Raw genomic sequence first — 12,426 nt, forward strand, 5'->3', positions numbered from 1 at the left:
TTACATAATTTAGATACTGAAGTCTTACTGAATCGTCTACATTAGACTGACCACACGAACAAATGGCTTGCTGTCTTTGTGGACTACCTGTGTGGGAGTAGGAACTTGTGAAACTAACTTACATGTGGATTCCGCTTGAGAATAAATGGAAATAAGAAATAGGAAGTGAAAGTTCATCCTAACCACTCCACACAAGCCTTGCCTTCATCATATCTGTTCCACATCACACAAGCCTTGCCTTCCTCATATCTGTTCCTGGGAAATCCATAGTATTCATTGTTACGATATGGTCAGTTGCATGTCATGCAGAATCTTCCCACAGACTTATGAAACCAGTCTGTATCATTCCAGTGAAACGTTTGTGGTGTGGTGAAGGCTTGACCTTTTTTGTATTCAGACATTTCCCCATAACAAACATGGGTTGATTTTCATTCGAATATTTTTTTAGGGTTTGGGATGGAGGTTCAGTGTGGCACAGCTCTAAAGGACTGGCCTCCTCAATACCACTGTAACAGAGTTACTGCACAGAGGAAATTAGACTGGTCTCCTCGATACCACTGTATCAGAGTTACTGCACAGAGGAAATTAGACTGGTCTCCTTGATACCACTGTAACATAGTTACTGCACAGAGGAAATTAGACTGGTCTCCTCGATACCACTGTAACAGAGTTACTGCACAGAGGAAATTAGACTGGTCTCCTTGATACCACTGTATCAGAGTTACTGCACAGAGGAAATTGGACTGGTCTCCTCGATACCACTGTATCAGAGTTACTGCACAGAGGAAATTAGACTGGTCTCCTTGATACCACTGTAACAGAGTTACTGCACAGAGGAAATTAGACTGGTCTCCTTAATACCACTGTAACAGAGTTACTGCACAGAGGAAATTAGACTGGTCTCCTCAATACCACTGTAACAGAGTTACTGCACAGAGGAAATGAGCTCGCTAGAATCCAAGCTTAACGTTAACTGAAGCACCCACCCTCGTCTGCTTTAGCTCTCCAACATCAGAATATGGTGCCATTTTATCGAAGAATTTAAGGCTCTAATATAGCTTGCATACTTCTCTGTCATTGACACTCGCGTAGAGCCCCATATACATTTAACTTTATTGGTCAGGTTATTTTTGTGTTATATATACTCTACCTTGTGAATGAATGAACTGTGTGTGACACTAACTCAGTGTCAATATGTCTGGATCTGTACCCTCAAAACTCAAAGCTCAATAAGACTAAATGCTGTCTCGTTATTACCCCCCTCCTCTCATAGGGGTATTCTGGAGGGTTGGAAGGGCAGTTCTGTCTTCACGAAGGAGCATGGTCAGTGGGCTGAGCTAGCCGGTCACGATTACGTGATGGACCTGATTGCCGACCTGGAGCTGATCAGGGACTTCCCCAAGCAAAAGTCCTATTTCATCATCTCTGCAGACAGCCCCGCCCGGACCCGGCCCAACGCCAGCCTGTCAGTGTCTGCAGCACATGCACAAGCACAAGCACATGCACAAGCACATGCACATGCACAAGCACATGCACAAGCACAAGCACATGCACAAGCACATGCACATGCACAAGCACAAGCACATGCACAAGCACAAGCACATGCACAAGCACAAGCACAAGCACATGCACAAGCACAAGCACAAGCACAAGCACAAGCACAAGCACATGCACAAGCACATGCACATGCACAAGCACATGCTCGTCCATTTCTGGGCTTAGTCCACTGTGTGTCTGACCCTCCTCCACCCTTCTCTGTCTTTAATGAGGAACCTTTGCTGTTTATGTGCTTCTCGCTTTCCTCATTTGCACATTTTAAAAACAGCAGTCTTAACGGATTAATCCTCACATAGATGTACACATGAAATATTTGTTTTAGATTAGATTCAGATTAGATTCAACTTTATTGTCATTGCACAGAGTACAAGTACTGAGGCAACGAAATGCAGTTTAGCATCCAACCAGAAGTGCAAAATAGCAAAAAGTGCAGAGTATGTGCATATGTAAAGTGTAATAAGTGAATAAATAGATATGTACAGTAAGAAATAGATATGCAATATGAACAGTAAGAAATGGATATGCAATATGAACAGTAATTGGGACAAGAATAGCAGCAATTGAGGTAAGTGTAGGTATGATAAGTATATGTAAAGTGCAGGTGTAAGTATTAGTGGTGGTAGTAAGTGAGATGAAGTGAAAGAGGTATTAGTAATATTATATTTAAGAGGTATTGTATGTTATAAGTACGATTAAGACAGTAATAAGTGGTAGAAAAAAAAACATTCTGGTGCGAATGTTCAGTGGCTGGAGGAGGGTGTGGCAGTCAAGCCAGGGTGGAGGAGGGAAGTACAGTGCAAATGTTCAGTGGCTGGAGGAGGGTGTGGCAGTCAGGCCAGGATGGAGGGGGGAAGTACAGTCACTGAGGGAGATGTGTGTGGGGGTGGGGGGCAGAGTTCAGTAGAGTGACAGCCGCAGGGATGAAGCTGTTCCTGAACCTGCTGGTCCGGGAACGGAGCACCCTGTAGCGCCTCCCAGAGGGGAGGAGGGCAAACAGTCTGTGGCTGGGGTGAGAGCTGTCCTTTTCGATGCTGCGTGCCCTCCGCAGACATCTCTTGCTCTGGACAGCCTCAATGGTGGGGAGTGAGGAACCGGTGATGCGTTGGGCAGTTTTCACCACCCTCTGCAGTGATTTACGGTCCGCGGCAGAGCAGCTGCCATACCATACTGTTTTGAACAGAGTTAACAGAAATTGATGAAATGTACATATAAATCAAGTATATGAAATGCAATGATTTGCGTATACTGTGCTGTGAAATCTTGGCAATACAATGGCCCGCTCTATAGCCGTGTTTGTTCATCCTTACAGTGCCCTGTTTGGAAGTGGGTTTGACTCAGACGAGGAGAGTCCTCTTGCCATGACTCACTATGCAATGCCCAGCATCCCAGACTCAGACGGATACTACAGTCACGGTCAGTGTTCCTAGAGAGCTAGTCACTGTAGAATTCAAATGGCCTTCATCCAGCAGGGAAGTGGTTTGAATCATGGCCAGTTGTTTCATAAAATCAGCCGCCATTATGTGTTAGCCAGTCTCAATGCCAGTCTACAAACACACATTTAAGCACACACACACACACACACACACACACACATGGCCAGTTGTTTCATAAAATCAGCCGCCATTATGTGTTAGCCAGTCTCAATGCCAGTCTACAAACACACATTTAAGCACACACACACACACACACACACACACACACACACACACACACACACACACACACACACACACACACACACACACACACACACACACACACACACATATAAGTGCACACACACACACACACACACACACACACACTAAATGTAGATTTTCATAGACTGGCTGAATGCCTTTCCTGTTTTTATAGTAGAGTCGGACACGTTCAGTGAGCCTCCCACCCAGAGAGGAATGGACCGCTACCTGGACAGCCTGTTTGATCCGGTGCTTTCTGATGGAAGTGGGGTAAGCAGGCTCTTCTCTCGCTCTCCTCTCCCCTATCGGTTTACTCTCGACCTGCCTGAGAGGTCTGTTAAACTGAGCACACCACCCAGTTCTGTGTTTGATAGTTTTATATACCACCATTGATAGTTTATAACCACCACAATTCCATACAGACGTTGTCTTTGTGTAGGCCTGGGTCACATCGTCCATAATATCCACAGTTACGCCATGTTAGTGCAGTGAACCCTGCCTCAGGGAGCGAGTGACCCCTAGAACACTAGTCACCCTCCACTGAGTAATGACTATGGCTTTTGAGAACCTGATAATGAACAGCTGAAAATGATAATGAACAGCTACAAATGATTATGATTTAGTTATTGATTCCTAAGAAGTCGGTAAAGTAAGCGATCAGTTTCAGAGCTACTTTACGGCCAGAATAAAACACTCCTGTTTGTTTGAGTGTCGGAATGTATCAAGTGTTCTGGAACAGTCACATATCCCAGTCAATGGGGGGTGATTAGGTTACTAGATTACCGTATTTCCTGCTGCATCAAGCTTCTCTTAAACCTTTACCCCAGTGGTTGCTAAGGAGTAGCCATCTACGCATGCTAAATTCCAGTGTTTTAATCATTTAAATCAGGAAAGCTGGGGCAATCTTCAGTTGATGGAACAAATCTGTCCATTTAGAAAGTGAACACCGAGCTGTTTGTGGTCATTCAGCTGTGGCTGGCTTAAACTAGATCTGCGCCTCTTTAGAGGGTATAAGGTACTCCCTGGGGGACAGATAGAGTTGCTCCAGGGCAGAGCCCTGAGGGGGGCAATGCTGGGCGGTGCAGGCTCACTCTCCACTGCTTCACCTGTGCTTAAGGACCTGGAGAAGACCGCCAGTATGTCCAGCAGAATGATGGGAGCAGGTGGACTTGGGGTGGAGGAGGGCGAAGGGGAGAAACCCCCGACGGGCAGGTCCTATCCTCCACGACTACAACCCGGAGGTGAGTTTGTGTGTGTGTGTCTGTGTCTGTGTCTGTGTGTGTGTGTGTGTGTGTGTGTGTGTGTGTGTGTGTCTGTGTCTGTGTCTGTGTCTGTGTCTGTGTCTGTGTCTGTCTGTGTCGTGTCTGTGTCTGTGTCTGTGTCTTTGTCTGTGTGTCTGTGTCTGTGTCTGTGTCTGTGTCTGTGTCTGTGTCTGTCTGTGTGTGAGTGTGTGTGTGTGTGTGTGTGTGTGTGTGTGTGTGTGTGTGTGTGTGTGTGTGTGTGTGTGTGTGTGTGTGTGTATATGTGTGTTTACTGCTGCTGCATTTGCCCTCTGCCTCTCCCACTCCGGTTCTCCAGTGGTTCTCCACTTACAAGCGCATGAATTATGCAGAAAGCCCTTAGTATCAATGGGAGTGTTCAAAACACAATCAATTCAAGTATGGGTTATTTTCAGACAGAATGGTGACCTCTGTCTGGGTTTGCGAGTTTAATTCTGCAACTTCTTGATGATCTTTTGGGTTGATTAACCTATACTTGCTACCAAATTTAGAGTTGATTTTCACTTAATTTTGCAATATGAAAATCTATTAATTTCATGTCATAGTTCATATATATCTGCACTTTCTCAAAGGAAGTAACCCCTCCTACATAATACAGTGTTTTCAGATAGATAGCATTTCCTCTGACATGGCTGCTTGACATGCACGTAGAAATTCATACAGCTTTCCTGCAGTTTGTCCTTTCTGACGCCTTGTCTTAATTTAAAATACTCGTAAGTAAATTGTCAGCCACAACCTATGTGCACTAACCAATTCTACATCTCAGCCCAAGAACAAAAGCCAGTGAGCCCAGCTTTGCCTAGCTTCCCTGTGTGGCATTGAGTGGACATGTGAAACAGTACACCGCCTTATTGTGCTGCGCTTGCTTTTCTCAGCGGTACCCGTTCTGCCCATCATGGGAGGAATGATGCCACCCATACCCATGCCAGCAGTGCACTCTATGCCCACCCCTGCTATGCCTTCTGTGCCAGCTGCCCCCGCTATGCCAGCTATGCCCTCTATGCCAGCTTTACCCGCTATGCCAGCTATGCATAATGTGCCAGCGATACCTAATGTGCCAGGTATGGACGAGCTGCCAGACAATTTCATCTTTGCTTGGGGATGGTCTGCTATGGTGCTGAGGGTGTTGGTCTTGAATGGACATCAGTCATCTTTTTTCCTTGAGTTGTCCACAGCATTGCATTTGTATCTTTTTCCTCAAAGGGGTAGACCATTCAGTTGTGTCACAGCAGCAGCAAGCTATTATCAACCAACAAGCAATCATCTTGGTGAGTATCACCCCCAGATTATACAATTTATGTTATTAAAGTGAAGATGTCTTTACAAAATAGTACTAAAATAGTAGCCTATATAAATGAATGGATTGTATCCAAAAGTCATACACACATCAATATACCGACTACTATAATAGTTGGAAATATAACCACTGCAACCCTGGTTAACTGTGTGTACGGCAGGCCCAGCAGATGACTATGCAGGCCATGGCCATGCACCAGCAGATGTACGGCTCGATGGGTCCCCCCACCTCGGCCCCCACTGCAGCCCCGCAACACACACCTGCATACCTGGGCCACTCAGCACACACCAGCTCAACCAGCCCAGTGAGTCATTCAGTTCACCTGTGCCCAGGTGGAAATGCTGGGGTTGCTTTTGTATGTGCCATTTCATGAGTATAGTATACTTAGAGTGCAGGTGTGTGTTTGTTGTGTCAATTACACACACACACTAGGGTGACCAGGTGTCCCACTCTGCGTTGTACTGCACAGTATTTTCACTCTTTGTCCCGCATCCCACATATTGAGAAAATGTCCCGCATCTTCATTGGTCATTTGGTTTTCAACTGTCAGAAATAAGAACACATGGATGTGTTTTTTTGGGAATTGAGTAGAGGATAAAGTATAGGGGTTTACAAGCCAAAAGGCAGAATACAGATGTTTCCTGTCCAGACAGATAGTCATTATATCTAGTTTTGGGTTACCTCTCAGCGTCAGTTTCATGTCCCACACAAACTTCCCACATTTTGGTCTGTCTGCATCTGTCAACCCTAAGCAAACCGCAAAGTAAACATTTGATTAAACTGTGTAGTCTATACACTCTATGCTATCTACAGAAGACAGTAAACCACTTGTACTTAAATGACCCACAGAAAATAAAAGAGGAGAGCGTTTTCAGATGAAGACCTGGATGAAAGGCAACATTCTTGTCTTGCCATGCATGGAAACAATCACCAAATCTCATTCCGCTTAACGTGCCCCCCCCCCCCCCCCTCCTGTATTTCATAAAGTAGACTGATTGAAGTAGGTTATCCTCTGCCATGGCCCTCACCAAGTTCTCAGAAAGTGGAATGTTCTTATTAAATGCATAGCTGCTGATTTTATCCTTGCAGACTAAGCCAGAGGCCGGAATTCTATACAAGCCAACTCCAGTGCCGCTCGCTAACAAGGAGAGATCTGCACAACGAAGCAGCGCAAGTGAGTCTGCCATGTGATGTCTTGCGCTTGATTTATTGTTTTTTGTCTGCCACAACAGGCCCCAGCTGAGGCAGATATAGTAGGCCTATAATAATTGCCTGGTCATGATCCTCAATTTGTGTGACTGGGAAAACAACAGCTTGCGTGCTCCTTTTGTTGAAGGAGTGAAATCAAATACTCACAACATTGTGTTTGAAAATATGATGTTGAGGTCTGAATTGAGGTCTGAATGGCCCCATGTAAAGAAACCTATGCAAATGGCATGAACTTCACTTTGTGTGGCTTTTGTACACATTGAAAAGAAATCCAGCCACAAGAAATGTGGTCACATAACCGACTAAACTAATCTATTCTAGGGAGGGATATTGTATCACTATCAGCATTATATAACTTAATCTGTCAAAATTATGGGTGTTCTATACTTGCTAAGGCAGGCGCCTCTAATCGAAAATGAAAAATATTTAGTTGGCGCCAATACCACGAACCGCCATTATTGACATAATAAATGAGCGACCTGGACTCCTCCACAATTTGCTACAACGGACGGAGGCCAACAAAAACAGTGATATAGTCGTGAAAAACGGAGACAAACACTCCCTACGCTGGCTGAGCAACTGCGCAGCACAACAAATAAAGAACAAACGCCTTTTTCCAGGATTTATAACTGGGCATGCCGAAGCAGACTAGCTTAACAACGAACAGTCATATTGCAATGTTCGTTAAATGCCATTAGATTTGTTGCCTGTAGCCTAGTACTTGTGCTATTTCATTGGAATGAAGTTGTTGGCTTCACTGCACAAATTAATCTCGACATGTACTAGTACTATTTTGCAAATGGACTTTACGGTGAGAGATCATGTAAAATTATAAATATAAAATTGCAAAGCTCCATTTTCAGCAACTTTAATGTCCTAGTGGTTATGTCCTGATAAACTCTGGATCGAACCAGGACCGCAAAAGAAGTGGAAGGCCCAGATGCACAAATGCTCAAGAATATAAATACATAATACTTTACAGTTTAAAGAACAGATGCTCTTCAGGTCCCGAGTTGGCTGCTGCCTCCTTGAATAGCACATGCAAAATACTAGTGTCATCTTCAACAGTGAAAAGACGAGTCCCTGATGCTGGTCCAAGAGGTTGAGTTTCAAAGGAAAAGCCGCACCTGAAACTGGCAGACAAAAAGAAAAACGTTAACTGGGTCAAAAGGCAGGATCAAAAGGCATTGATCTGTGGAGTTGAAGGGAGTCGAATTGGACTTATTAGTCTAAAATCTGAGGTGCGTGGATCAGTAGGCAATACATTTTCGGCAGGTTCGCAGAGCTGTAATTGTGCCAAATAGAGCATTCTTTACTGAATATTAAGTGGGATGAATATTTTACAAAATGAAAAAATTATGTTTTCATTGTCTGTCAATGGCATTGTCTATGAATGTGCTATGTTTGCTAACTAAGTGAATGCTGCCATGGTGAATAAGTTTGAACTTCTAAAACATGAAAACTCATTTGCGTAAGCCTAAGCACACACATACATACACTCAAAGGCAGTGCAATGTCATACACACATATGCCCTCATCGCCTAACCACACATGCAACACACACTATTGCATATTTCACACCCTCTCCTATACAGTTTTTAAGGTTCGCTTAATCGGATAATTTGTGTTGTGTGTTTTGGTCTTTGATATTCTCTTAAATAAATGCCTTCGCTTTTGTCGGCTTGTCATGAGTGCGTACTGTCATGAACCTCTACTCTTTCCAAAGATCTTGAACCTTTCCTAGTTACTGATACATAGAATTTGGGTTGCAAGTGTTCATTCAATCGGAGCTGTAAACTGATATTTTAGTATATTTTATCAGACTCAATTTATGAGACTAGTCCTTATTTTGACCATTATCACAGACACCATGCATTGTGTCAGGCCTTCATATGTTAAATGTAACTGATGCACTGCCTCAAGGGATGTAATCCAAAGGCATATTCCTTTAACTAAATCAATGTAAATGCATATTGTGGATGTAAATGGACCGTCCAGTCATGGTTTGTGCTCCCTTTTTAGGCCCGATGCGGCCTTCACCCCCAGATCACGTGGTTCGGGCCACGATCTCCAACACCGAGCACTGGGAACCCAGTCACAACATCAAGGACATCATCAAACAGTACCAGCCCAGCAGTGTCCTGAAACCCGTGGAGATGCCCAGGTGAGTGAGTCCAAAATGTCCCCGATGTGGGCGTCAGATGTGGAGGGCTTCAGAACTTGCGTTAGTTATTTATTGGTTGGATATGTGTTCCATTTTTTTTTCCTCGACAGAAAGGAGGTGAAAACATTTGTGAGGAAGCCAGACCCTCATGATGAAGCCATGCTGATCCTGAAAGACCAGATGAGTGCTCCACCCCAACAGGTTGAGCACAGCTTTATAATGAGCCCCCCCCCCTCCCTAATCAAATAGATTTCTGTCATACTTTGATACTTTCACTAACCCAATAACCCCCCCCCATTCCATCTCTCCCAACAGAGGAAGAAGACCTATGGCCCTTCGTCCTCATCCGCTACAGCAGCACACGACTCTAGATATGAAGACAGCAGAATACCAAAGACTGTGAAGAGGTCTCAGCCACCAGTGCCTGCAGTCAGCCACAGGCACCCACCCCCAGACCCAGGTTCGTCCAGTAGAATCTGACCCCCCGGTGTAATTGACAGGCCTGAACTGCGGGCGTGTGGCCTGTTGGTGTGCTGCCGTGGTTGTGATTGGCAGATTTATCATCATCATCATCATCATCATCATCATCATCATCATTGTTTATTCAGGGAGATTGACTGAGCACAGGCTCTTTTGCAGCAATGCCCTGATTGAGGCCTACATAATACAGAAGAACAATAAATAAACAAACCATAACAAAACAAAACAGACAAAATAAATAAACAAAACACATTAAACAACTCAGAAATTAAGTATAAAAAAAAATAACATAAAGTAAAAAAAAATTAATCAGAGAATCATTTAAAAACAACAGCATTGAGGCACATCCTTAGCATCTAAAAGGCTCTTAAATTGGTTGACAGACAAATACTTGGTTATGTTATGCTACAGTGTCCAGAGAGCTGCCGGTTGAGACGGGAGACCATCAAGACCCAGCTGCACAAAAGAGCAGCGAAGACCACTACACCTACACCAACGTGCCCTGGAAGATCTACCTCAGGAAGGAGGTTAGTGGGGGCAGAGACTACACACTGTGAGTCCTGATATTGATATTTACTGATATTAAAACATTAGGTGTATTTCACCAATGGAAAAGGCAAAAAGCATATCTATTCTGTCACTCTCATGAAACAGGGCTCGACATTAACGGGTTGCCCGGTTGCCCTCTGCAATTTCACATTTTCACTGTATTTCGTGATATTCATGAATAAAATAAAATTACATTTCTCAGTGATATCAGAGCATCATCGAAAACCACTTCACTGCAATTTGGCATCTAATATTAGTCAAAACTGTCCTGCCTAACACAAACCAGGACTCACAACATGTGTGTGTGACCTAACACTTGTTATCTAGTCTCAACATGTACTGTATGTGTGTGTGATATTACCTACTTGTTTTATAAACGTAAGGCATGACGGACGTCTCTCCATACCAGCCCTGCCATATCAAATTATAATTTAATAAAATATGTCATTTTGCTCATAGACTAACACCCTTCAGAATATGTTCTGAAGGGGGTAGCGTGCCATGCAGCAGAGAGACTAACTGTAACAGTGTTGTTTGGCTCAGTAACAGAGTAGAAGGGCGACACTATACTACAGTCGTCGTGACAGGGCGCATTTACGCCAAAGACTAATTGGTTTAATCACTGTTGTAGCACACACACACACACACACACACACAACACACACACACACACCACACACACACACACACACACACACACACACACACACACACACACACACACACCACACACACACACACACACACACACTCACAACTCAGAATAAAGGCTGTTAATGATGGCAAACATTTAGCTTAATATTGAGCCCTGTCAAAACTCCAGGCTCTATGAATCATAAGTGCACAAGCTTTGTTTTGTTCATTTTTAAAAACACTTGTCTTTTCCTCTGGCTGATAGAATGTTTAATCCCCCCAGGTTTTCTACCCCAAAGACAAGCTTTAACCAACCCTTGGTTCTGGATCTCCTATTCAAACAGGTATATGTACTTATGGTGCTTTGCATGAAACCACATTATTACTGCATCATGCATAATTGAATTAATGATAAACTTACAGTGCACAATTTATCGTTGCATTATTCACTGCTACTCTATGTTGCCAATTCCTCCTGCAATTGTATTTCTTCTTTTTTTTTTTTTTTCATTCAGATTGTCCATGACACATTTTCCGAGGCTTGCATTCGGATCACTATAGAAGAGAGACAAAATATGAAATCCCTGTTTGGTAACTACTAGAAGGCAGCAAATACTTTTTCGTCATGTGTCGAATTAAAGTGTCAAAATGTCATCTGTCAATTTCTTGAATAATTTAGTAGCTGATTTTGGTTTGCTCGTTACATGTTTGTTTATAGATGAGAACAGCATTACTGTAGCCTCGACTGCCCCGGATGATAATGTGAAGAAAAAGGTTGTGACAGCAGCCAGAGACTCATGGGAGATTTACTTCTCAAGGCTGTTCCCAGCTTCTGTGAGCATAAAGCCTTTCTCACTAATGTGTTTCCTTGGTGCAGATTGTCAAAATAACTGAACATTGTAATTTCCTTAATTGTAAGTATGTGTGTGTTTCTGTCTGTGAATGTGTGTCTCTGCGTATGTGTGTGTATGTGTACCTGTGTGTGTGTGTGTGTGTGTGTGTGTGTGTGTGTGTGTGTGTGTGTGGTGTGTGGTGTGTGTGTGTGTGTGTGTGTGTGTGTGTGTGTGTACCTGTGTGTATCCATGTTTGTTTTCAGGGCAGTGTGGGCAACTGGAGTTCAGGTTCTCTCTGTGTCACACAAAGGCATTAGACTCCTGAAGATGGTCAGAAGGCAGTGCTGCAGTTCCCGACTACTTCAGAGTCCTGCGGTCCCTACAGGTGCTATTGAGTCCCCAAGAAACAACATCTCAGAAAGCAGTTATGACCTCTTTTTGACCTCTTTTTTGCCTTGTGTTTGTTATTATCTTGACAGTTACACCGATATTATGTTTGTCACCATCCCATCTAAGAACATGCTGGAGTTCAACCTGTCCAACGAGAAACTCATCCTCTTCTCCTCCAAAGCCCACAGGTCAAACCATGATTGACCACTTCATCACCAGAACTGAGAAGGTTGGATGTTATTGGTGTTTTTGTTTGGGCTTTATTGGCTTTAAATTGCTTAAAGGAAGCAAGGGGGGAAATAAATATCACATAATTGGCGTTTTTCTTCTTGCTAGGATTCACAGTATGTAGTTG

General features: G+C 43.6%; 1 protein-coding gene across 1 annotated transcript; it reads left to right on the forward strand.

Moving 5' to 3' along the window:
• Positions 1–991: 991 nt before the first annotated feature.
• LOC116222608 (unconventional myosin-XV-like) lies at positions 992–10,223 on the forward strand. The gene is made up of 11 exons (XM_031577116.1): positions 992–1,465; positions 2,867–2,970; positions 3,412–3,506; positions 4,354–4,477; positions 5,720–5,784; positions 5,974–6,117; positions 6,903–6,987; positions 9,045–9,186; positions 9,297–9,387; positions 9,502–9,646; positions 10,078–10,223. The coding sequence occupies exons 1-11, from the start codon at positions 1,158–1,160 to the stop codon at positions 10,221–10,223; spliced, it is 1,449 nt and encodes a 482-aa protein (XP_031432976.1). The 5' UTR covers positions 992–1,157.
• Positions 10,224–12,426: the final 2,203 nt, after the last annotated feature.

Source organism: Clupea harengus, chromosome 1, assembly GCF_900700415.2.
Source record: "Clupea harengus chromosome 1, Ch_v2.0.2, whole genome shotgun sequence".
NCBI classification, from domain to species: Eukaryota; Metazoa; Chordata; class Actinopteri; order Clupeiformes; family Clupeidae; genus Clupea; species Clupea harengus.

Excerpts from the sequence above, each read along its gene's own strand:
- LOC116222608 (XM_031577116.1), top strand. The coding sequence starts at position 1,158 with ATGAATGAACTGTGTGTGACACTAACTCAGTGTCAATATGTCTGGATC. Across the intron at positions 2,971-3,411 it reads AGACGGATACTACAGTCACG|TAGAGTCGGACACGTTCAGT; the intron begins GTCAGTGTTCCT and ends CTGTTTTTATAG. Across the intron at positions 4,478-5,719 it reads TCCACGACTACAACCCGGAG|GGGTAGACCATTCAGTTGTG; the intron begins GTGAGTTTGTGT and ends TTTTCCTCAAAG.